General features: G+C 35.9%; 2 protein-coding genes across 2 annotated transcripts in view; both read left to right on the top strand.

Moving 5' to 3' along the window:
- Positions 1-593: 593 nt before the first annotated feature.
- tmem154 (transmembrane protein 154) lies at positions 594-9,680 on the top strand. Its single transcript, XM_056265171.1, has 9 exons — positions 594-887; positions 2,016-2,072; positions 2,319-2,363; positions 3,555-3,596; positions 3,742-3,927; positions 4,408-4,459; positions 5,218-5,291; positions 6,019-6,071; positions 9,638-9,680. The coding sequence occupies exons 1-8, from the start codon at positions 833-835 to the stop codon at positions 6,051-6,053; spliced, it is 546 nt and encodes a 181-aa protein (XP_056121146.1). The 5' UTR covers positions 594-832; the 3' UTR covers positions 6,054-6,071; positions 9,638-9,680.
- Positions 9,681-12,186: 2,506 nt separating this feature from the next.
- The window catches only part of fbxw7 (F-box and WD repeat domain containing 7), a 224,219-nt gene continuing 209,586 nt past the window's right edge, over positions 12,187-26,819 (top strand). The window contains exon 1 of the mRNA XM_056265094.1: positions 12,187-12,609. The gene's annotated coding sequence lies outside the window, so the exon portion shown is untranslated. The remainder of the gene's footprint in view (positions 12,610-26,819) is intronic.

The raw sequence follows: 26,819 nt of genomic DNA, 5'->3' as shown, positions 1-26,819 counted from the left end.
TGAGCCAATATGTCAAACTGAATGTTAAACTGTTTTTTTATTTGTTTTTATGTAAATGATGTGTATTCGTTTTGCAGTATTTGTAACCCTGCTACCCCCCACTAAATGACGGCTTGATCCCCCTGAATGAAATCAAAACAATGTTGTGGCAGAGGCCTTTGTTTCACCTGTTTTACTTGAAATGGGTATCGCAAGTTTCGCAACAGAAGGGGCTTCCGCCCCGCCACCTGCCACACCCTGTTTAGGGTTTAGAAAGGTAGGCCTAGATAACTTAGCATTTTGTAATAATAATCAATTATTTCTGACATCATGTTTGACATCTAAATGCTCATTTAAAAAAAAACTATATTCATACTGTGCACAGTCACAGTTATTTTTGTAATTCCATTTTAATTGCTAAGAAAGTATACATAACTGTTTTGACAAAGACAGCTGTAGCAGGGTAGACAAACTCTTTACAATCTCTTCCTACTTCAGACTGTTTAAAGTCTTTTGAGTTTAAAGCTGCTTCTGTTTACTCAGCTCTTTTGGCACTTCTCTATTTTCCCTGGTTTTTGGTTAGGTCACATACCATATATGCAGGAATGTGTTTTCACAGCTAACTGAGGAACAGCTCGGCTTGTGGTAACAAGCTCACTGTTTGATTGCATCACATCCGAGGGAGAGAACGAGAGGGTGGTGTTTTTTTTTTTTTTTTGTAGCTAGGTGAATCAGGTCTGAAAGAGGAAGCAGGATGTCATGAAGGCGTGTTAGACACCAGTCACTATGCAATGAGTCTGTGTCTCTGTCTATCCATAGTGTGGGCCAGTGCTTTCACCGAGGACTCTGGGAAATGAATCTGATACTATTCCTGCTTTTGGCATTGACAGCTTGCCGGACTGGACTTGGTAGGTACTCACGGTAGTAGATCATTTTTCTTCTTTCTGTAGAATCCTATCTCTCTCTCTTTCCATTTTTCCATTTTAGATTCATTCATCTAGTAACTCTCCGCTGTCCTGTCTCCTCTCTTCGTCAGGGTCCTCAGAAATCATTTTACACTGTAATTGGCCCCTATAGGCAACACAACACTTGTGGAGTCATGTGGACATTAAGAGTGCATTCAAATGACCTGTCGTATCTTTCGACCACAATGGACAATGATAAAGTTGAGGACAGGATGGTTACAGTACCTTATAAATAGTTCTTTGACTTATTTTGTTGCTCTTGGTTTCATGCAAAACAAAAAACAGCTCGTCTCTGTTGACGAACAAAGATAGTTGATTCAGGTCAAATGTATCTTTCTTGTGGTTTTATGGTATTCATTTCCTTGCAACTGATTATTAGTTTCTTCCTTTTTACCTCAAAGTTCTCTTGTAGCTAAATAGGAATTTTGATATTAAGATTATGTTGTAATTAAGATGAAGTTGATAACTTTACAGTGACGCTATGGGTTAACTTTATTCAATCCAATAGCTTAAGTCTCTACACTGTAGGCTAATTTGCTAACATATTTTAAACATTTCACATCTATACACATATGTATACATATATATGTGTATATATATATACATATATATACACAACATATAATTATACATTAAAATAAATATATATTTTTATATAATTATATATATATAATGCCAATCCATGTTCTTTCATTATACATAAGTTAATGTATAATGAACAAACATGAATTAACAATGTACCCGTATATACAAATGTTTTATGTGTTTTAAATTAACATTATATGCAATATATGTATTTAAATGTTCCTGTACCCACCCATTAAAAGTTTACATGGCTATTAGCAGAAACTTAAAGGCTGTTTAAAACCTTTTTAATAGAAAAGAAATGGATGAATTTCATGAGGAAGGACAAGGAATGTTTCTAATCTCTCTCAGGTAAATTCAGAGAATGATGCTCAGATAAAGTCTTTCTTCTGAACTGCAACAGGTCTGAACTAATCCTCAGTGTAAAAATGAAGGTTCTAGTCAGTTCTTAAATGTGTAAAGTAATTTAGTTTCATGTCATTACAGTTCAGTGTGAAGACGACAAAGATGAGACGGGGGCAGATATTGTCCAAGAAGATGAATGTGAGTATCTGCTTTAGAACACCTACATTTGTATTTTTATTTTAATGCGATATGTTGCAGACTGAATGAGTCACGTTCCAAGCTCATTTGTAGACATCTACTGTACTTTCTTGTGGTCACTGTCATGTAACTGATGCCTGCCACGGTTGTCTAGAATGGGTTTATCCATCTAAAGAAAAAGTGTTGTAGGGGATGAGCACTCACATCCTCTCATAAATGAATCTGATCTGTTTATACATTTAACAGTTGTAGTAGCAACAACCGAAACTTCAGAAGGTGAAGAAAACCCAGGTAAGAATTGGTGGTAATTACATTTGACGCATCAGTAGATATGATATTAAAGGTATTATATTTTTATGTTCAAAAAAAACATTTATAATGTATACACTACTGGTCAAAAGTTTGGTGGCAGTAAGATTTTTTTTTTTTTTTTTTTAAAGAGATGAATAATTGTATTCAGCAAGGATGCATTAAATTGATGGCAAAGACGTGTTACAAAATATTTAGTTTTTTTTAAATAAATGCTCTTATTTTAAACTTGTGTGGGAAAAAAATGTGTTTCCACAAAACAAATTAAGCAGCGCAACTGTTTTCAACATGTATAACAATTGGAAACGTTTCTTGAGCAGCAAATCAACATAAAATGATTTCTGAAGGATCATGTGACTCTGAAGACTGGAGTAATGATGCTGAAAATTTAACTTTGCATCACAGGAATAAATTACATTTTAAAATATATTAAAATTGAAAAAAATGGTTATTTAAAATTGTAATAATATTTCACAATATTACTGTTTTTACAGTGCTTTTGATCAAATAAATGCAGCCTTGGTGAACACAAAAGATTTTTTTTTTTTTTTTTACAAAAATATCCCCCAAACTTTTGAACATTAATATACAGTATGTTATAATATTAAATAATAGCCTTTTAATTTCACTCTACTAAAGCCAATTATTAAAATATTATATAGAAAATATTAAGCATATAGTATTTTCTACCCATTATAGTAATGTTAGATACAGTATAAAACCGAAAAGAAACAGTTGCAGTTCAGATTTATTTGTAATGATCTTTTCACAATAAATATCATCCTAAAGCATTTTTTATGTAAACTCTGACAGCCCTAAAAATTTGTTTAAATCAGCCATTTCGTAAAATCTTTTTCTTTTCTCAAATTTTGTGAACCCTTTGCGTTTTGAAAACCTCTAAATTAACTTAAAAATTGTACACTTAATTTTACAGTGATATACTGATTCAACCATGTCTTTTCATTTTACGGCTGCGCTGTAATTTCAAAGTAAAGTAGTGGCAGTAAAAGCTGTTTATTGTACTTCAACTGTATCAATGCCGTTTTTACAGAAATTAGGCCTATTGTATAAACCATATAAGTCATTTTCATTTACAGAGATAAAATGTATACACTGTTTTAAGTTTAGATGTTTGTTTAGTTGTATTTTCATGATTACTTTATTTCTTTATAGAAAAATCTGACGTGGAAGGATCTGGAGATGGGGAGAACCAGGGTACGCATTGCACTTTTCACATGCTTGACCTCAAGCTGAAATAAGCATTTCAAACTTTATCTGATCACCTTATAGCCTATACTGTGACTTTCAGGTTCAGGAAATCATCTTTTACTTAAAACGTATGCAATTGCCTTGGATTTAGGCTCCACACCAAACAGTGACCCTGTTAATAATGAGGAAATAGAGACGACTACTAAGTCAGATACGGACACAGATGATCTCAACTCGGTCATCATGATCATCATACCTCTGGTTCTCACACTCGTCATCATCGCTGTGATCGTGTGTGTAGTCATGATCTACCGCAGGGGGAGAATACGAGATGCTGGTATGTCAGGATGCATTCAAACAGACTCATACAAATAACCAGTTAAATGCATCAGTTAGTGGGTGTTTACATGTGTTTGCATATTTAGGCTATCTGAAAGACACAAATATTTACTCTTCCTTGGAATCATCCATTGGTAGATGAAACTGGATAGTAAATATGATAACGGGTGCTAAAATGGACGCAGTAGTTTAAACCCATTTTGTAAACTGCGGATTCATTTCACAAATAAAAAATGTGAACACTTAATAATTTCAAATTGAATTACATTTTTGCAACATAGTTTTTGCCATCCATCCCTTTAAGACTAAAAAAGTCTTTCTTCCCTTTCTCCTTACATTTTGACAGTTTCCTATCAGTTCCTTTGAAGGCAATTGGAACTGTCTTATAATCGAAGTCTTATAAATTAATTTATAAATTAATGACAGTGTAATGTTTTTACATCTTTTAACATCTTTGTCATCTTTTTTTTAAATGTAGACACAAAAGAAGATCCTTATTTGGATCATGAAGACCATGAAAAGGTGCCAATGTAAGTATGCTTTACAGTTCATCCAAAAATAATATTTCTGTCTTTATTCACTCACCCTCATGTCGTTCCAAACCCGTAAGATCTTCATTCATCTTCTAAAACAAATGAAGATATTTTTGACAAAATCCGAGAGCTTTCTCACCCCACATAGACTGCTTTTATGATCCAAGTGAATCTGTTGCTAACCAGAGGTGCAAAACTGGGTGTTATCAGAACCATAAAAAAAGTATTCTAAAACAAAAATCTTTCAAAATTAAAATAGATTTTAAGCATTACATGATTGCAATTCTAGTTTTCGGATACATATTAATTTAAGGCCATGTACTCGTTATTTATTTTCAACAATTTAGCAATTACATTTTGATAGCTTCAAATAAATAATAATTCAATTGTTCTCTCTAGTCATATTTCCCTGTGTGTTTATTTAGTAATTAATTTAGTAATCTCATTATTTAGTATTCATCTGAAATGCATATTTGTCATGACTCGTGTTTCAACATTCACAGTGAACATCAACAGAATCCCTGTATAATATACACAATATTCACACTAATACACCTATTTAATGACTGTTGTTCTTTGGCAAGTCAGCCTGTTCGCATAAATTCATAATGTTACAAAATGATGTTCCACAAAAGCTGTTCATGGTTAGTTGGTTCCTCTTTAAAGATACAAATCTGCCACAGCAGGCAAAATCAACTTCCTCCACATAATAAACAGCCCGCAAACGCTTGTGTTGTTCTTTTCTTGATCCTCAGGCCGATGTTTGAGGATGATATCCCATCAGTGATGGAGCTGGAAATGGAAGATCTAGAAAACTGGATATCAAAAGGTGACCACTAAAACTTATTTTAGTAACGTCCTCTGACTCTGAGTCACGGTCCATATCTGGGCCTTGGCGAGATATTGCACATTTATAGTGAATAATCCAACCACAAGTGCTGGAGAGAAAGAACAAGTGGTGTTCTAATCTAAATAACATGCATGCTGGTTTCAAAATGAACCCTTTTACTGACACTCGATGAGATTTATCAACATCTTGATAAAATGGTGTTTTGTTTTTACATATGTATCATCTCAAAGTTGTTTTTGCTATAAACCCCCCCCCCCCCCCCCCCCCAGCATTATTACACTGAGTGTATTACATTAATTTGAAGTTGAATTTCAACATGCTTCAGTTTTAGTGAATTCAGTAAGTTTGTGCTTTGACCAGCAGGGGGAGCAATTGTATTAAAAACATTCAAATGCTCAAAGAAACTTCCTCAGCTGCATGAAAGTTGCTCTTTAGGCAGTTTTCTTAAACTTACTCACATTAAAACAACCCATTTTTTCCCCACCCGAACTTCAATATTAATGTTCAAAACATCCTACATACAAATATACCGTATTTATTGGTTTGACGTTGTTTGCACTGTGCACAATGCTGTTATAGTGTGTGAAGTGCTGTAGTTATGTAAAAGCATGATCTATTTATATGATAAGAAAAATAAGAAGTGGAACATATTTTGTTGAATGCTTTTAACATAAAGAATCTGTGTTTTTTCATTGCTTGCTTGCAGATGGAGGCAAGAAAGTGGACACTGGCCAAATATAATGAATAGCTTTTCAGTGAGTACACTAGACTTATTATTCCCTCCTTTATGCAAGATGTAGTCCAAACCTGGGAAAGCTACACATTTTTTTTAGAACAAAGTCAGAGCATATTCACAGTACAGTATTGGCTTGGACAGCTGTCTAGCGGTCAGTAACAGGAAAGCCATTGTACTAGCATGCAAATATTTAATTTTCAGGACAGATCTGTGACAGATGTTGTGCATTACTTGATTATTTACATTCACACATCATATTTCACTGCATTTCATCCTGAATTCAGATAATTTCCAAGTAATGAAGAAGAGTCACATAAATGGTTGTAATAACGTTTTTTAAAAAGTACTGTATATGCAAAATACACAGAGCAGCCACTGGGTTCATCAGTAACATGAAACTTTGCTTTTTCTCTTGGGCGTCGTGGAGAGTGTTTTTTCCAAAAAGACATTTGAAAAATAATAGGGGTCCACAGAAGTGTGCCCATTTTTAAGTGTGAAACACAGAGCAGTGGTGCAAGACAAAGCATGAAGAAATGTGTTTGCGTGTGTCACACCCTGTAATGTAATGTGTAAGGTATCATTTCCTGGAACTGTGAAATGACATAAGGTTACCTCTTACTTTACTTTCCAGTGGAATGCCCCTCAGAGTCTAGTCAAGAGCTACTGTACACAACAGCATTCCCTATGCAAACGTTTTACTGTTTATTACGACTGCAAAATTAGGTGAAAATGGCATATTTCGATTATTTTGTCATAACATTTGCAGTTTGAATGATAAACTTCTTAGGTTGCTGCGTAGATCCCCAAAGAAATCAAAAAGACATACACATACAAATGAATCATTTTGATCATGTTCTGATGCCACAAGAAATAATAGTAACTCTTTCAGACTTTACAATAAGGTCTCATTTGTTAACATAGTTAATGCATTAACTACCGTAGCATGAACTAACAATGAGCAACATCTTCTTACTTACAGCATTTCTTACCTTTAACCTAATGCTAATGTTAATATTAGTTTACGTTCGTTAATAAAAATGTTTATTTTCATGTTAGTTCACAGTGCATTAACTAATGTTAACAGATTGGACTTTGGATCTTATAAATGTATTAGTAAATGTTGAGATTAACATTAACTAAGATTAATCAATTCTGTCAAAGTATTGTTCATTGTAACTAATGTAGACTAATGTTAACAAATACAACCTTATTGTAAATCAATCAATCAAACTTTATTTATAAAGCACTTTAAAACAACCGAAGTGGACCAAAGTGCTGTACAGAAAAATAAATAAAATACATACTTTATATAAATCATAATACAAATAAAAAAATCAAGAGACAAAACATAGGAAAAATAACCATAACCGTAAAGTGTTAAGTGATTTCTTTCAGTCACCAAAAAGTAAACAGATAAATATATATATATATATATATACACGGTAGCACTTTATTTTGATATTCCACTTTAAAGATTTTACTAACTTTGCAACTACATGTTAACTACTCTAGTGTTAGTAGACGGTCTGCTTAATATCTGCTAACTCTTTATTGTGATGCTCCCCTAACAGACATTCTACTGACTATAAGTAACTTTGCAAGTACGTCAACTTATTCTACTAATCCGAACCCTAACACCTAACCTACCAGTCTATATATAACAGTCTACTAATACTTTAATGAGAGTCAGTTGACATTGTTAAGTTACTTATATTTAGCAAAATGTCTAAAGTGGACCATCGAAATAAAGTGTAACCAAAACGTTTTTCAGTTCACATTAACACTGTTTTGGAAACTCAATAAATGTGAATATAATAATTATTATTATCATCAGCCATTACCCCAGTCTTCAGTGTCACATGATCCTTCAGAAATCATTCTAATATGATGTAATGGTCAAAAACATTTATTATTATCAATGTTGAAAACAGCTGCTTAATATTTTTTTTTGTGGAAACCATGACACTTTTTTTTCAGGATTCTTTGATGAATATAAAGTTAAAAAGAACAGCATTTATTTGACATAATTCACAATTAAATTATTTAAATAATTAATTAATTAAAACCTAATAACAGTAGGCCTCTACATATTGTGGCATCAAGTTTGTGAATCCCTATACTTTTTGAAGTGAAATGAACACCCATTCACTGTAAAAAAAATTTTAAAAAATGACATGATCAATGTCATGACAACATATTTTAGTTTCTTCAACTCATCAAAATAAGTGACGCCATTTTAAACTTTATTTTTTAAGTTATATAAGAGTCGACTCATTTTTAAAGTCAGTTTAATGTAATTCAAGTAAACGACATACACAGCCAAGTTGATTGTACTTAAAAGTTTAAGGTAGCAAGTTTTTTTACAGTGTTGTTTTTTCTAAAAACACTGAAAAGTCAAGACATGAATACACTTTTAGTGATACATTGACTCTTGTCAAGTGACTAGATTGTCAAATAGTTTTGAAGTGGCAGTCTAACAGAATAATAAACAGCAGCATTGTCTGTTGACCTCCATGTAATCAGCACAGGGGTGCGAACGGCACTTACACAAACACCCGGCGACATTCACTTGCTTAATGCAGACACAAACACAGACTATGTCATTCTGTCAAGTTTGTTTTGATGAGGCTGCGTACGAGGAACAGAATAGCTGTGACTGCTGACTTCTGACCCCCGGGTCGGTGCTGCCAGCATGGACATCTGGTAGTCATTACAGCAGGCATGCGTGGAAGCACGGCTCAGACCGGGCCAGAGATGAGGAGGGCCTCTTTTCCCCCTCTTGCGTACTCTCTGTCTCGCTCTCCCTGGGAACACCAGAGGGTCAGAGTCCACAAGCCAGGAATGTAAGCTTACGTCATGCAGACTGTGTTTTTCCCAGGATCGGATTGGGATCAAGCGCTATGGGGGAGCAAGCTACACAAAGGCTAGGTGATGTCAAGAATGACATATTAATGTTTGTATAAACATAAACGGATAATATCTGAGTTCACCTCAGCACAGGAGTAAGGGCACAGCTGTTTACGCTGAATTGAGTTCAAAAGAAAACTGATCTGATCTTGAAACCGAAATTCTTAAAGTTACCATGAGATCTTTTATGGAATATTGCAGTATTTATTATTATAAATGATTTATCTGGGCACACTATTTTTTTTTATTTTTTTTATTCATGCCCTTATAATCTTTCAAAAAGACTCTCTTGCAGTGACATCACTTCCCTTCTCGGATGACGTGTTGTTCACTGGCGTGAGGGCGGGACAGCCAGTCAATCACATGACATCACAGGAATACAAACCACAACGATCCAATCAACTCTCTATGGACAAAATCAAGGCCCACCCTAATTTTTTTTTTCGCGTTTGAGAATCTGTTTCACTCTGAAATATCTCAAAATAAGGAAGAAAAGACAATCGCAACTTCCGTTTCATGCCGACTTTAAATGTAATAATACAGCATTGTTGAAGACTCTGTTCAATACACAAATGCACAAAAGTCTATAGATTTGTCCACAAATGTCTACAGCAACATAGTCAGTGTAGTTTGGTACACATTTGTATTAATCCATTTTTTCCCTCACTTGTTTTACAGGTAGGCTACCTGCTTTGGACCTGATGCTGTTTTCAGCAGCGTCCTCATATCCAATGTTGCACAGTGTCTTTACATGTTGAGGTATACTTAGGTACAGTTGGTTCCTTATAAGGGAAATGCTTTAAGATTATGTTTCATAATGCTATAACTTATGTTAAAACATATTCGTAAAATAATAAAGATTGCTGTGGGAAGAACATTGGTGTTTGGATGAGAAAAATCTAGTACTGTCAAAACGATTAATTGCGATTAATCGTATCTAAGTTTGCGTGTATATTATACATTTGAAGAGTTCAGATGCAAAAAGTGCCATCTGAAATTTTCTTCTAGAACGATAATTTTTATCAAGCTAGTATATTTAAGTTCAATAATTTCACTTACATGACAATTAATAGGTATTTTTCATTGTCATTTAAGTGAAATTACTGAACTTAAATATACAAGCTTGATAAAAATGATCATTCTAGAAGAAAATTTCAGATGGCACTTCATATGAACTCTTCGTGTGTGTGTGTGTGTGTGTGTGTGTGTGTGTACACACACACACACACATATATATATTATATATTTACAAACTTTCATGTTCGATATGATTAATCGCGATTAATCGATTTGACAGCACTAAAAAAAGAAATAAACACAAATGTTTTTTTTCTGTCTGTTGCACTGAACGGGATACAACAGTTCTACTGGAAGCTGCATGATCCTCTGTGTACTTTTGATATTGATTTTTTTTCTCCACTTTTTGATGGAGTACAGCAAAATTATAAACAATTTTGTTTTGTTTGTATCGTAATGATTTTGCGACAGAACTTCAAATATTCAGATGCATTTCATCATTCCATTTAAATTATAAAGATTTTATTCTTTTAACCTTTGTAAATTTTATTACATTTGATGTATTTTTTTTTTACATTATGCAGTATTGCAAGTGTATGTTTACAATTTGAATATTGCTATATAAATCACTAGTTCTTGAGAAAACACCAACACATTTCCTATATGTTTAAAAAAAAATATATATATATATATATATATATTAAAAAGGAACTTCTGTTATCGTTGGTCTTGCTTGTTCATGTGTGTTGTTCTCATTACATGCACATACCGTCTGTAATATTTTTGAGAGAATTCTCTTATGCTCACCACGGCTGCTTTTATTTGATCAAAAATTAAATAAAACCAGTAATACTGTGAAATATTACAATTTAAAATAACTGTTTTCTATATCAATATATTTTAAAATGTAATTTATTTCTGTAATCTAAAAGCTGAATTTCCAGCAGTCAGTAGTGTCACATGATCCTTCAGAAATCATTTTAATATGATGATTTGGTGCTTAAGTAACATTTCTTATTTTTATCACAGTTTAAAACAGTTGTGCTGCTTAATATTTTTGTCCAAACCACGATAATTTCTCCCCATGATTTTTGATCAATAGAAAGTTCAAAAGAACAGCAGTTATTTAAAATAGATTTTTATTGATGTACCATAATACTGCATCTAAATAAGACAGTAAATAAATAGGTAATTTCAGTAGACTATATAGGAAGGAATACACTTAACACCTTATTTACCTAAATAAACCATAATCTTATCTAGACATGGTTATATTTCATGCTGCACTTATTCAATAAAGTGAACTTTGTATTTGTTCTACATCTGAGTGCATTCTCTAATGCCAAAGGTCTGGGATACTATGGGATTATGAAAGAACATTATTTACCTTTGAGTGAAACCTTTTACCTTTTAGGCAAGAGCAGTCCTGCTGTCATGCGGTCCAGCAGAACCACTGCACTTTCAGTGTAACAGCGGTGGAAAACAACACCAGATGGAACTCATTAGATTGTTCCTTTTCCAGTCTTGTCTGATCTGTTTGGATTTAAACCCCTGTTGATCAGGGTCATGCGTGCAGATACAGTAAGGTTTTGCATGTGTTGACCTGTATTCGTGTTTTAATGATTACATACAGATTGCTTTGTTAGTTATTATAGATCTAAAACAGTTTATTTGTTGTGCTTTCAGATTGTACTGGTTTGGCAGCTTATCTGTGCATTCCTTTTGCACTATTAGGGTATTATTTATTTATTTATTTTTACTTTTGAGCTAGGCCTATGTAAAGTAGCCTATTTTATCTGACAGATTATCTTTCGAAAAATATACAACACAACATAAATCAATAGGCTAATAATTTTTTTAATAAAACAAAAAAAAAGATGAATAATAACAACTTTTTAAAAACAATAAAGAAGTGTTAGTGACAAAGAAACAATAATGACGTTAAAAAAAACGAAGTAAAGGTTAAAAACACATGTCTTGTTTGTCTGTGCACTGTAAGAGAGAAGAACTACAGTAACTTTTGAATAAGTAAGGGAACATCTTAATATAAAAAATTTTTTACCAGAAGGTTTTGCCAAAAACCGTGTTTTAAAATGAAACCATTGTAAACTAAAATGTTTTTCGGCCCTTAACAGTCCGCACTCCACAGGCATTGGCAACGTAATTACGTCTTAATTAAGCGACACGATGACGTTCCTAGACGACACGGTGACGCCATCATCGGTTGACAGGGAGTCGTACAGGAATCGGTTGGATAAAGGCGATCGCGCTTTAACGGAGAAGCATCGGAGTCGTGTGCCGTATCCCTAGCGTTATTCAGATCGGTCACATATCATTACAGGGGGATTTGAGTTTTTTCAGAAGATAAATAATTGACAAAAGCTCTCCCTGGTTCATGGACTGGAAGGGTGCGCGTAACGCTCCTACTTTATTTCATCAGATGAAAATGTTTGGTTTGTGCTTGTAAAACTTCAACTCGTTTTCAGAGGATCGTTTCATCTTTCTTTCGGGCAAACCGGAGAGGAGAAGAGGAGAGACCGGTGACCGTAACTGGACTCTGGATAGGATATCTGGGGGAACTAACTGACCTCCTATACACAGGAGCTTTTTTTGTTCGTCTTTCCATCAGTTTCCAGGGTAAATACATGCATTTGTCTAATACAACATCTTGTTTAAACGCAGTGTTTTGCAGAAACGCAAACTTGACCATGCAAAGCTGAAATTGTAGGAGTAAAGGGCCATGTGATCAGCTCCAATACACAACGTCATGCAGTTGTTGGACATATGAAGCTGACTGCATGGCCTTTTCTCGTGTATAACTGTTATAATATTTAGTATATGTACCGCTACTTAAGATGTGCTTCTGTTCACTTCAGAGTACATATCTGGTCTGTTGAAGCAGGTTTGCATGGTATTTTAAACTGTAGTGTTTCACTTATAATAATAGAAATCACTCGCATGCAGTATTTCGCAACTGTTGTTATTGTAGGTAACAGTTAAACTATTTTAACCCAAGAAATAGGACGTACACTAAATACAGTGTTTAGTAGAGTTTTGTAGCTGCATATAACAAACCTAATATAGAAAAGCTTGAGCAACTGTCTTTTTGCTTTTCCGCTGCTTTGCTTGTTTGCTCATACAGATTTGACACGCACTTCAGATTTTATATATTAAAGCATTTTCTCTTGTTTGGTGAAAATGTAACTTCACAGCAGATAGATAACGTTGTTGTTGCCCTCTAAATGCATTGGATGATTTACTACACCGTTTATACGGTGTGTTTATATATATATATCTGAGATTGTTTGGCGTTTTAGATTAGTAAAGATCACTAAACTCATAAGTAATAGTAGCATTCATTCGGGTTTTCTCTTGTTTAGCCGGTTAGCGACAAGAGGTTTAGCTTAAGCTAACATTTTTAGCGCACCCACAGCTGGACAATCGAAAGACAACCTGGTTTATAAATATGTTTACCTGATTTTCCTCTAGAATGACATTTCTATTATAAAGTGCTCCATTTTGTGCCCGTGTCACAAAGGCAGCTGGAACATCTGATAGCTGTTAACCTAGCACGTTAGCTTAGCTAGCTAACAATCGACGTTCAGCGTTTGCCACTGCCGCCTCCCAGAAGGGCTTTAAATCCACGTGAAGTACCCGCCAATATCTGCATAGAGTTTTCGCTTTTTAATGGGATTTTCCGGGAAATATTAACCTGGTTGACACGTTATGAGTGTGAAATTATTAAAATGTACAGATTTATGTGCAGCGCGTGCAGGTCGCGAGACAAGCACATGTTAGCACCGACTACAGCCGATGCAAGTTTGTCAAAGGATAGTTTTTTTTCTCTCTCAAACTCTTCAGGAAGTTTATTTCAAATACAGCGTACACAAAATATGAATAATAACAGACCTTTTCATCCATCTCTGCAACCTCAGGCGATTGAACAAATGAAAACAACTACACCGTATGAACACATGGCTATAGATTTTTTTTGGTGCATTTACAGGCAAATGCTTTCCTTTTATAATAATTTATAAACCTAGGAGATTTGGGCTGCTGTTTAAGTTCAGGGTCTTGCGTTTAAAAGTTTCAGCATCATCTGTAATATTATGTAACTTGTTTTACAGGGTTTGTAATGCCATCTATTGCTCCATGTGTTTATGTAATATCTGTTGTCAAATAAAGTTTTGTTTGGAAGGAGGAGGGAGGGAGGTTTCTCTAGAGAACAGACAAGAGGTCAGTTTGCAAGTTTAAAAACTGTCTCCAAGCAATGTGCCTCTAGTTTTAGTAGTTGTTTATCACCTGTTGTAAAGTTAAAGCATCAGGATGGTGATGCACAGACCCTTTAGGTTTGCTAGGTTTGGTTTTTAAGTTTATGAATTTTGTAGGTCACTCTTGGATACCATGGAAAGGGTTTGATAAAATTGGAAGGAAGGGAGAGAGGAAAAAAAAAAAACAGGAAACACAGAGGATAGTGTGCAAACTCTTTCGTCCTCACACCCTTTCCACAACATCCATTTCCATGTGAGAATCACCGGAATCTCCCTCCTGCACTATAGGGGTGGGTGAAGCGCTATCTTTCAATGCTAATATTTTGAGTTCTTTCACACTGTGGCCTTTACACTAAGAAAGCAGGCAAGGTTTAGGCTTGTGCGTCTCCTGTATGGATCTTTGTGACTTGCTGAAAGCCCTTAATGTCTTGACAAGACACAAAGAGAGCATACAAGAAGGCATGACCGGATTGGGAGATGAGAGAAAGGAACCGGGTCATCTGATGAGTGGCTCTTTGAACAGAAATTTTTTTTCAGGCCAACCACTTCTTAATGGCACTCAGCTAAAATAAGAGCAGGTCTGCTGTGTGGTTTTGATTTAAAGATAGTCTTGGTTTAAAAGGGTTGCAGCAATCAGCAGCCTTTCACTGCAGACTCCCTTTGTATTCTCTGGACTCCTCCAGGTGTTCACTACCAGTGAGTTTTCTTGAAGTTCACTCGCATTCTGCTTCTCCTGTGATGGAAGATGATTGATTCTGTTGCTCAGTTGAAAGGTATCCTATATGTTCATGAATTTGAGAGTAAAAGGGCTTATCCAAGTCTTCCAAGACTGGGAAATCTTCTTGTTTGTCTGCTGATAAATCAGCTCTTAATTCACTTAACTGTGGATTTCGGCTTAAGGCAAGTGCATACTACAAGACTGAAGCATAGAACTCCGTTGCTAGTTTTGCTTATTTCTGCTGATTTGGAACATCTCTTCATTCGTTTATTACACATTTGTACATATTTTTAGCTGGTTTCTCATCTACAAATAAAAGTTCAGTAGCCTATGTCAGCCCACCAAGAACGATAAGTATAGAGGTATGCTAACTAATGTTCTATATTAGGTTCCACACCAAATGATGATAATGTTTTTAGGGATGCATGCGCCGATACGGATAACCAATAATTCTTTATATTTTAAAGCCGATAACTGATATATTGGTTGATTAAATCTATATCCAAATTTTTATTTAATTTGATAGCCTGATTGCAAAAACAAAAGTCTCACCATTAAAAGTCATGTCCCAAGCACAAAATTATAATGTTCTCGTTATTATTTGTAGCCCATATGACAGACTTGTTTCACATGTTGTACTGAGCTGTATCTTCCTTTTTTGAAGTGATTCCAATCATATTTCAAGCAATTCAAAACCATCGTGGTGAACACTTCATGGCGTCTGAAGTGTCTCAGCTGAAGGAAAAAATCCATTATTTATCGGCTTTAATATATCGGCCAATTTTCTTATCAGGCCGATATATGGATCCCTTATAATGTTCTGTTTAAGTGTGGATATGTTGTATTTCACTTTAAATTCTCAAGCTCTTTACAATCTCAGTCAATGTTTTTATCTTTCATCAGCTATAATTCCAACAATATTGTTACGTCATGTTGCTTTTGTTATAGTTGTTCTGTTGACTTCTCTATTCTCACAGAATTAGAGCAATGATTGGAACTTTTTTATAGTTCTTGGTGTGAACATTTCACATTTTTGCATATCACGACCAAAAATCGATAACGCGTTACAATAAGGTTCAATTAGTTAACATTAATGCATGAGTAATACGTTTATTACAGTCTTTATTACTTTCTTAATGCAAGTTAATAAAAATACAACTGTTCATTGTAAGTTTTAACCTACTCTGTCTGGTCTATTAAATAATAATAATAAAAAAATTGGTAACACTTGATATTTTTCATTTATTCATGTTAACTAATGTTAACAAATGGAACTTTATTGGAAAGCGTTACACAAAAATCAGTGCTGAAAATACTAATATTATAAAGGTTGCAGATCTCTTGACCTTTTATTTAGATATCCAAAGATACTTCCCGATGACTCTGTAGAGTAACGTAAAGAGGTGTGGGGGGAAAAAAGTCCATGTGGATCATGTCTAATCAGACTCAGTGTTGTTGAACAGTGGCTGTTTTTTGGCTGAGCTTAAAGGAGCACTTCACCCATTTCAACATTAATCTTTATTGAAAGTGTGTCATATATGTAGTCGAAATGTAAAAGAAACTTTGAATTTGGTGCCCTCTTGACCGAGAAAAGACAGAAAATAACTTTAGGGCGCATTTGTGTGTAAGACCACAACTCCCAGAATGCACCACGTTGCACAGCTCCGCAAGCCACTCCCACTAATCCAGAACAGCGCAAAGTCGCAAACATCAGAGAAATCACTCTTCCGTCTACTCTACAGGGCTAACGTTAGCTGCCAACAGAGTTAGAAATTCATTTCACACAAAATGTATAGTTAGTTGGCTGTGGCGAGCAGGACGAGGGACGTGAGAGCGGCGCGAGGCCGGTGGCGTGAGTGATAATGAACGACACCTGTGAGACGCACTGGTCTCTCTCGCGTCTCTCACCGAGGAGCGGACGCATAAAACGAGGAGCGACCGGGCAGATCGAGAGAGGAACAGGCCTGATTTTATGGTGTGTTTTGTTTCTGTTGTGTGTGGCCAGCAGTGCGGGGCTGCTGGCTTATACTTTTGTTTTGTATTTGTTTATTTTACTATTAAAATGTTTAAATGTTCGCCGATTCCCGTCTCATTCTTCCCACAACAACGAACCCGACGCCGCCGCCTCTTGTTCCTCCATCAGCCTCAGCTGCTCTTCGCTATATTGTGGCTCGTATAAATAGCCACGAACATCAGTTTCGAGCAAAAGATTTTCAAAATCCTCGTCTTCCATATCGTGTGTCGTAAATTCAGGCATTATGGTAAATCTAACTCCTTGAGCGCTTGTTAGCTTAGCTTGCTGTCTTCCAAGCAAGATGGCGGATTAATAGTTTAGTTTCTTCAGGTTTAGTCCCACCCACTGATCTGTAATAGGCCGGTGGGGTGAGTGGGTCCCACGCCCTTGAATAATAATGAGCTAAAGGCTGTAGTTTTCTTATTATGCAATGAAATTTATCTTCCGTCCTATCGTGACGCAAAATGACGATATTTACGTCACGATAGGACGGAAGTAAAACACTTAAATCCTTTTTTCTCCCATCTCAGAAAAAAAACAAGCAAAATTCCACCATCATTATAATATATGACTGGGTTTCTAACAATACAAACCTTAATGCCAATGGGTGAAGTGACCCTTTAATGATTCACCATGGTTGCAAATTCTGTTGTTTAACTTTATTCACCCTCACGTGGTTTCAAACTTTTAACACTTTTTTTTGTTGTTCTTCTGTGTAACACAACAGATGATATTGAAGAATATTGGTAACCTTCCATTATATTGACACAAAATAGTGCAACATTTCTTAAAATATAATTATTTCTTTTGTGTTCCACCGAAGAAATAAAGTGATATAGGTTTGGAAGGACATGAGGGTGAGCAAATGTTGACAGAATTTTCATTTTTGGGTTAACTATCCCTTTAATCTTTGTGCACTCAATACCTTATGAGTTTTTGAATGGTTCTCTTTTCACTTGTTGTGCTGGGGAATAAAAAAGGCAATGGTCACGTGACTGTCATGTCTTCTGCTTTAATGGAGGTGTGAGTTGCCAGGGAGTGTTACTCTGCTTTTTCATGCGCTCTCACAACAATTAGACACAAGTAGAGGATGGAGATTCTCTCAGGAGTGAATTTCTCAGGGAGTTGTGTGAAATCAGTTCTCCCCCTGTAGTCAATAATTGTATCCAAAATTGGCACTGTGAATTATTTTTTAATCATGCCTTAAAATAGCTTGAATATAACTCTACAGCTTGCTTCATTTAGTATATGTGGACCATGAATATGCAAATGAGCCCCGCCTTCACTCATACAGGCTTGTCGATGTATCACAATGGTAACAGAATGGTTGTATCACTCTCTACAATGTCGGGACACATAATGGTAATTTATATGATTAGCCTCTGGCTTGACTACGTTATCAAACAGCTAGTAATGTGTTGCTAATGTTACACAAACCATGATCCCATTCACCACCCCAGACTCAGACGGCTGCCTTCTAAAAATCAGTATCTTTAGAAACGCTTAGAACTACTTAGAGAAAGGCATATAGTTCATCATAACATTGTAATATTCATCATACACAATTCACCCAATATATCGCTTTATACACGGTTTTTCATTGCAGAAAAATGGGATAACATGGCTTGTTTTTTATTAACTAACATTAACAAGGGTTAATAAACGCTTATCTAGCCTAATGTATTAACTAATGTTAACAAATGAGACCTTATAAAGTGTTACCAAAAAATATTTTTAAGCCCCATACTGATACATAAAGTACATACATACTCTCAGACATGACCTTGCTTGCAAAATCCTATAGGATTTATTTGAAACATTGCTATTAATACAGCAGCCTACAACTTCCCAACTTCAATGGGATTCTCTTTGTGTTTGTGAGAGTGGCATCTTAACTTTTTTTGGCTTCATACTTTCAGAAGATCGTTTTTTTTAGGCATGCAAAACACACTGTGGTCTCTCTTCATTACCAACCGTTGTACTAGTGAATCTGTCGGGAATTTGTATTGTCGCGCAACACATCCATTGTAGACAGCATTGCTGATTATAATGGCTTCTATTTGCTTTTGTCGCCCCGCTTGTGTCTGGTGTAGACACATTGTTTTGGTATAGTGACATTTGAAGTAGAATCATTGTTTGCTTTACCTGGGACTTGCAGGCCTTTCACAAATTTGTCCATGCATCATTCATTTATATTTTTACTCTGCTCCCTGACCTGCAATACTCAATTCTGATTCTTCAATCGTGTCATCTAGCGGACTGTTATTCCACGACTACAACTGATAACAGACCGCTCAAGCATGTATTGCGAGACATCTTGAGGAAATAAAATGTGTTGTTTTTCTTGTTTGATTTAGTAATTTGGCAAGTAGTTGCATAATAAGAGGGATACTTTCGAAGTGGGGTCTTGTATCACTCTGAAGAGGTTTCTTTTGCATAACAATTTGCTGACTATACACTGTACATCCCTTGGTTTTAGGTAGGCAAAACTACATATTTTAATTAGCTATTTAGTGGGTTGTCTGAACAGCTTGTCAAGGAAGGCTTGTTTAATTATGTTCTGTGACGTCAATTAGCTCCCGATTGGACATGTGCTTTGTGCCCTAAAAACATCCCTTTACTAGGGTAACTAACAGACTAGTTTCAGCAGATACATGGACTAAATATCTTTAACCTGCAGTCTTAGTACTGGCTCCAGTCTAGATTGGCGCAAAACTTCTTATGTGCATCCCGAACGCAGAACAATGTGCTTTAATGTAACCTGATTGATTTGTCTTAATGTATTGTTGAAAGTAATACATTTATACGCAACCCTTCTGAAAGCAACCATAACAGTAGCCATGTGAAAACATAGCTGCTTAAACTATTTTTGGTTGTTTTGTTGTTGTTTAGCTAGCTACTAATTGGATGCTTGGCTTAGGGTAATACCGTTAGCACACCCACAGCTGGACAGTCGAACTTGGCCATTATAGTGATGTGCTGACTAGTCAGTTATATAATTGACTAGTTGGTTGTTGGATGAGTAGTTGACCGCCCTGGCATGTGTCTAGTTTAAAGTAAAAGTGTCTATAGTTTTTGAGAGCTCTGCTCACAAACACGTGCCTTTTCAAACATGGGTTTTTCTGTTATCTAAAGCATTTTGAAATTTTCACAGAGTTGTTGTTATTGATGTTACTAAAACTGATCAGATCATGACTGATAATTTTACTTCCTGACTCTTTTATGTTCCTATTACTGTAGCCAAAACAAAGTTTGGTAGAAAATCTAAACAAAAAACTGCAAACTAAGGCTTAATTTCTCCACAAATGTCTCTTCAATTCCTTGGGTTACATTTGGAGAGATTTATTTTTGCTCTGTTTATCTTTTTTATTTTTTATGTCTTGGGTGAATGCCCTTGCTGTATGGGTGGTGAATTATTGTGTTCTGTGAATCACACTTGTGAACACACTGCCTCCCTGTCCCACTTCTGATGAATTATGGAGTGTTTATTTGCTTTGCTGTAATGAGCTGTTTACTTTCTCAATATTTTCCTTCACTGTTTCCATTGGATCTTTGCAGACTGAGAAATTGATGCCGCCTCGGTCATTATGTTTTACGTGTCTCTATATTTGCAGCACTCTGTTTTCAAGAAAATTAGGCTTAATTTGTTGAGGAAACAGAACTTGTTGTGTGCTATTAACAACGATGATTAATATGCATTATCTCGCTTATTCCACCTGTTGCTGTGCCAAAAGTCTTTTGAGCATCGACAATATCTGTGTATTGAGCGTTAACTGCTGTGTGAAGTTGTTTTAAACACACTGTCTGGTGATGAAAGGGTGCAGGGTGTTTCTTCGCTTTCACTGTTCAGTTCATTTCTCTTTCCTGTATGTGCAGGTGTGTCACAGCAGGCCAATCATGTGACTACAGTCACTTGACTGATTCCATCCTCGATTCAAACCCCATAGATTACTTGCGCTGTTGGTCCAGCCTCTCAAAACATCTAATATTTGATGGCTATAGAAATTAGGAAATCGGATTTGTCTTGTTCTGTAGTGATATCCTCTAAAAACTACATCCAGGAAGAGCTTGTCTTATCACAGGTAATCTGTGAATATAGATGTAATCCTCACACCTGGTCTTATTCCACTCCACCGCTCTTTTCATTTAATCTCTTCTCAAGCATTTAGAGCTGAAGTGTGTAGTTTCAAATGGAATTGGGTTAATGACATGATTTTCTATTTTAGGGATGTGATTTAGATTTTTCATTGCAGATTAAAAAATGTTTACAAGAAAATTCGCTGATTCTGATAGCAGTTGCCGATATTTATTTACTTATCCACCCCCCCTCCTTTTTTTTAAAGCAAATTTATTTACCACTGAATTTAATCGATCCAAAGATTGCTATTGTTTTTTAATTAAAGTCCCCCTGTAGTCAATCATTTTATTCCTTAACTTATCTTTGATCACCAAAATGGCACATTTAATGCCTCAAAATAGCTTGAATGTAGCTCTATACCCTTGCTTCATTTAGTATATTTAGTATACTTGTACATCAGGCTCGTCTACAACTAGATGTATCAGAATGGTAACGTGTTTTATTTATCACTCTCTACGTTACCAAACAGCTTATAATGTGTTGCTAATGTTACACAAACCATGTTCCCATTTGCCTTCTAAAATTCAGCATCCTTAGAAACACTTTGAGCATCATAGAAAGTCAGTGGAGAAAAGCATAGGCCTACAGTTGTTGCTAATCGAAATTATTTAACCCCCATTGCAAATCATGTTTATTTGCTAAGTTTACAGACTTTCAGCTGTTTGCAATGAACGCATCAAACAAAAGTAATTGAAATAGCTCAACACAACAAATGTTTCAAGTGGTTTCCCCAAATTCAACTGAAACTGCAACTTTTAATGACTTCTTCAACCCCCTGAATAGAATCCCTCACAACAACACAAATCTGCAAAACAGGTGTTGTCTGCTACGCAGCAGTTCATGATATGCTAAAGCCCGCCTGCATTTTGACGTGATTGGTTACTAAGTAGTTTCTGACGTAAGAAACATCGTCGAATTCAAACTGTGTTTTTGAGACTGTCTTTTTTTTCACTTCAGTTTTAAGGAGAAAATACTCTGCATAATGATGTCGACTTATGAATTTGCACATGGTTTGTCTTAAAGCATATTAAAAGCGCCACATAGACTTATAAACAACATTAAAATCTTGATTTTCATTTTGTAAATTCACTCTCAGACAGTAGGTGGCGCTTATGGAACAACAGCGAAATAGCGTTTCCTCTGTTACACAAAGCAGTGCTGCGCTTATAAACGGGCATTATACGGAGGTAAGAAGTAAAGGTAATGCAATCAAAGCTTTTCCGAAGACAGTCTGTTCCCTTTAGAGATACATTCATATACCCCCCCCCCCCCCCAATTTTATCTATATTTATTATATACTTGAGTGTGACTGCTACAGTAATTTCTCCGTTGGCGTGTCTCTGTTCTCCTCTTTGCGTCTTCAGCGTGTTCTGTCTCTGACCTCTGTTAACGTCCTGTTTTACAGAGTTAATATTTCCACACAAATTGCATTTTGGGAAATGATTGTAATGCAGTTTGAGCGCAAGTCCGGAATCGAGATCGGACAAAATAAAATGAGAAACCGTTCGTGTGTTAGGAGCAAAAACTTCAGATGAACAGCAACTATGATTATAGACCAATAATCCATCCCTTTGAGTCCATATAATGCAAGTGTATGGGATGCTTAAAAAACCAGTGAACACCATGGTAATCCATAAGATTATCTTTTCATTTACTCATCAGTCACCATCAAGATGGTCCAAACCTTTATGAATTTTTTTTTTCTTCTGCTGAACAACACACTAGATATTTTGGAGAATGTCGGTGGCCAAACAGTTGATGGCTCCCATTTATTTCCATAGTATGGGAAAAAAATACTTTGAAAGTCAATGGGTTCCATCAACTGTTTGGCCACCGACATTGTTCAAAATATCTTTATAATTTTTTGTGTTCAGCAAAAGAAAGAAATTTATACAGGTCGGCGGTGAGTAAATGATGACCGAATTAAAATTGTTTATCAAAGAACTCACTGCTCTTTAGATTTACTTGGAATAATTTGTTTAATTTATACAGTGAAGACTATGCAGTGTTTTACATTTGATTAGCCTACATCCTGCTGATGAAGTAGACTGTTTATTATTATTTTTTTTTATTATTATTTCACAGGAAAGCTATATGTCAAGCTCCAAGCTGTTTCTAATTACCCTTATGAGAGGGAATGGAATATGTTGCTCGTTAAATGAGTTGTCAATTTATGATACTTTCTTATCACTTCATTTATATATTGATGTTAAAAATGGCTAAATGATCGGTATCGGCCTATAGCCTACTGCTTTCGGTGATCGGCGCTGAAAATCATGATCGCAGCCCCCTTAGTAAACCATATGACCCCAGTTGATGAATTGTTTTCTGAAACTGATTTATCGATGTGTAAAAAAATGCTAATATTTTAACCAAATATTATAAACCAACGCTTCTGGCCAACTGTCATATGCAGGTTCATAACTTCACGTTTGACATAAATGTCAGCACGTTGTGAAGCTCACGCGAGAAGTGACTGCCACTTCTCGCGTGAGCTTCAGAACGCTCTTGCACATTTTAGAGTGGCCTTTTATTGTGGCCAGCCTAAGGCACACCTGTGCAATAATCATGCTGTCTAATCAGCATCTTGATATACCACACCTGTGAGGTGGATGGATTATCTTGGCAAAGGAGAAATGCTCACTAACACGGATTTAGACAGATTTGTGAACAATATTTGAGAGAAATAGGCCGTTTGTGTACATAGAAAAAGTCTTAGATCTTTTGAGTTCAGTTCATGAAAAATGGGGGCAAAAACAAAAGTGTTGCGTTTATAATTTTGTTCAGTGTAGTTATTGTTGCATGTGAGGCTGGGATAGGAGAAAGCATTTTAACATCTCAAATTGTACACTTCAGCTTTAAAGTTTAGAATGTTTTTACCTCCCTCAATTCCATCATTCTTTATGGCCCAATTTCAGCTTTGCTCTGGTCCTCAGAGATTGTATGTGCAGAGGTTCTGGACACTGTAAGCAAGGGCAATGTCAATAATTCAGAGCTTTGCCATCCAGCCCTTGGCTCTGATTTGCATGAAGGGGTTTTAAGAGATCATAGGAAGCTGGGAGAACATTACATGTACCACAACATCCAGCAAATGGTGTAGTGATCTTTCACCAGCTTTACTTGCTGAAGCATCATGTCTAACCAGCCAGCTGCAGATTTACTTTTGCTTTCCATGTCATCTGGAAAACTAATATTTCTCCTTGGGAATTGCTACACCTAAATAAGGGATGTCATATCCTGCTCCTGGAGGGCCACTTTTCTGCAGAATGTAGCTCGGTCCTGCTCAAACATCAGTCTGAAACGGGGCACTATTTGGGTAGGGGGGAAGCCATTTGTTGTGATGTCCTAATCCATAGTGGACATTGAGTGCACTCATTCAATCTCACAATGCACCAGAATAACAACTGTACAACTGATCTACACTCAACGACTAGAAAATACCTATAATGCACTGTGAGAATGAATTCCCACGTCTGACCAGAAGATAGCATCCACAGTGGAATCCTATAGGTGTTAAGTTTATTTATAATTTATTATTTAATTGTTAAATTAAGGTTTATACCCGTTAGTTTCCATGAAAGAATTCGAAATATCTCGTTTCGTTACTACTGGAGTTTGCCAGTTAGCTAAGTGTCAAATAATTACCACAGGGCCACACCATTTTCAAAAAAATCGTATGCGTTTTGGCCGTTCATTTACATGACAACAGTGTTTTGGGGGCCTGAAAGTGCAAACATTTGAAAACTGGTTTCAAAGTGCAAGTTTTTGAAAACTATGCCATTTATCGTCTCTGTGTAAACTTCAAAAACGTGAATTTGTAAAAACTGTGACGTCATGCGCATGCGTATTAAGTGTTCAGTTTATTGGCGCAAAGCTGAGGCAGTCAAGTGCACCTGTGAATCAAGTTCATTATTACATGACACATTCAAGCCTAAAATGTAACGTGGCCTAAACAAGATTAAATTTTATGGTGACAATAAACAAAAATACCTACATCTGAATTGAAACGGTCTTGAAACTGAAATGATGAAAAATATGCATTTCTATAACTTATTTATAGATGGAATAACGACTAAATATGTTACATAAAGCAAACCTTAAAAAAAGGGGAACTTTAAACCATTCGTTACAGACGTGCTTTCCACACACTGATCTTTATAGATATTATAGATTTATTCTATAAGCTCATCTTCACACAACTCCTCATTGACGTTTCATTCTTCTGACTCTTACATTTTCTAAAGTTGTCTGAGATCCCCATTTAGTGCTTCCACAATGTTTCCAAACAACACGCCTCTTCCTACATAAGCTGGATTCAGTTTGGTTATTTTCAGCTATATTTGGCAACTTGGAGTTTACAGCTTGGATTTCCAACTTGTCTGGAACGCAGAATCAATGGAACGCTTTGAGATCGGAAGTGCTGAAACTCGAGTTTTCCCACTACTGACAGGTGGAACAAGAAATTAGACTTGCTTGCTTTTTCATAAGTGAGAGAATTCACCCAAAAAAGAACATTGATATTTACTCGCCCTCATGTCATTCCAGGCAATACCAGATGGATTGTTTTCTTATGTGGAACATAAAATAATATATTTTTCATGCAATGCAAGTCAGTGGCGTCCAGTGTTTTTTCATCCTTAATCATCAATTCTACATTCTTCAAAATATATTTTTTTGTGTCCCGCAGAAGAAAAGGTCCTACAGGCTTGGAATGTCATGAGTAAAACATTTCTAAACTAAACATTTCATAAACTATCTCTTTAAAGCCACTTTCACACCGAGATTCCGTAAAATGCACTGATAATGTGTCCCAGGATTTGTCTCGGATCGTTTGATTTTTGGTTCATTCACAATGCCAGTGATTTTTCTGGAATCAGTGCGTGCGTTCACACCCATCCCGTAAATGCACGTGACATTTAATGTCTCGGCAGCGTCTTAAGTATGCTTATGATCTGCGATTTTTCTCGAGAATCCACGCTAGTGCATTTTTTTTTTTCTGATTCGATCATAAACTAGCACTTCGCATACCGTTCCACTAATATGGTGAATGATCTCAGCTTCAGCGTCATCACTACTACGACACACCCCTTACGGCATTGGTCCTGCCTTTTGTTCAGACAGGGTGCGTTCCAGGGCTGATCACAGCAATGTTATTAGGTCCACATCCCTGGATCGATCCCGGGACGTGTTTGCATTCACACAGAAGGCACTCTAGCAATTCAATGGCAATTTTCTAGAAACAAAACTCTCTGTGTGAAAGGGGCTTTAGTGAGCTGTAGAATATGAAAACGTATGTGTCAGTGTTTTATTGTACAAGATAGATTGTATATTGATTTAATAATTGTTCTTTAGTGGAAGTTACATTTCTCAGATGCTGCATTACTGAATTAAAGTAGCTTGACTGTCGATTCTGGATAATGTCTGTTTGTGTATATTTTGATTTGTGAATACTTTGGATTGTGTCCTGGAAAGTGTTCAAGCATTACAGAAAAGCTTTTTCTCTGTCTCTCCTTGCATGCTGCTGTATCAACTCACTCTCTCAAAATATAAAAGGATTACCTCCACCGGGGTATTTTGCTTTAGCTCTCAATATGGCTCGTGAGAGGTTGTGAAAGGGTAGCCCTCTGCATTGTCTTGAGCTCTTTGTGTCCTCTGTGTCTTTGTGGTATCACCCTGGGACCCAACAGCTGCCCTGCCCCCCACCAA

This window comes from Rhinichthys klamathensis, unplaced genomic scaffold (assembly GCF_029890125.1).
Source record: "Rhinichthys klamathensis goyatoka isolate OS25496 unplaced genomic scaffold, OSU_Roscu_1.1 h1tg000229l_1, whole genome shotgun sequence".
Taxonomy (NCBI): domain Eukaryota; kingdom Metazoa; phylum Chordata; class Actinopteri; order Cypriniformes; family Leuciscidae; genus Rhinichthys; species Rhinichthys klamathensis.
The sequence above is the reverse complement of the archived record's forward strand: the minus strand, read 5'-3'. Positions and strand labels throughout refer to the sequence as shown.

Coding starts and splice junctions, on each gene's coding strand:
- tmem154 (XM_056265171.1), top strand. CDS start 833: ATGAATCTGATACTATTCCTGCTTTTGGCATTGACAGCTTGCCGGACT. Junction 2,073..2,318: donor TATTGTCCAAGAAGATGAAT/GTGAGTATCTGC, acceptor TACATTTAACAG/TTGTAGTAGCAACAACCGAA. Junction 4,460..5,217: donor GACCATGAAAAGGTGCCAAT/GTAAGTATGCTT, acceptor CTTGATCCTCAG/GCCGATGTTTGAGGATGATA.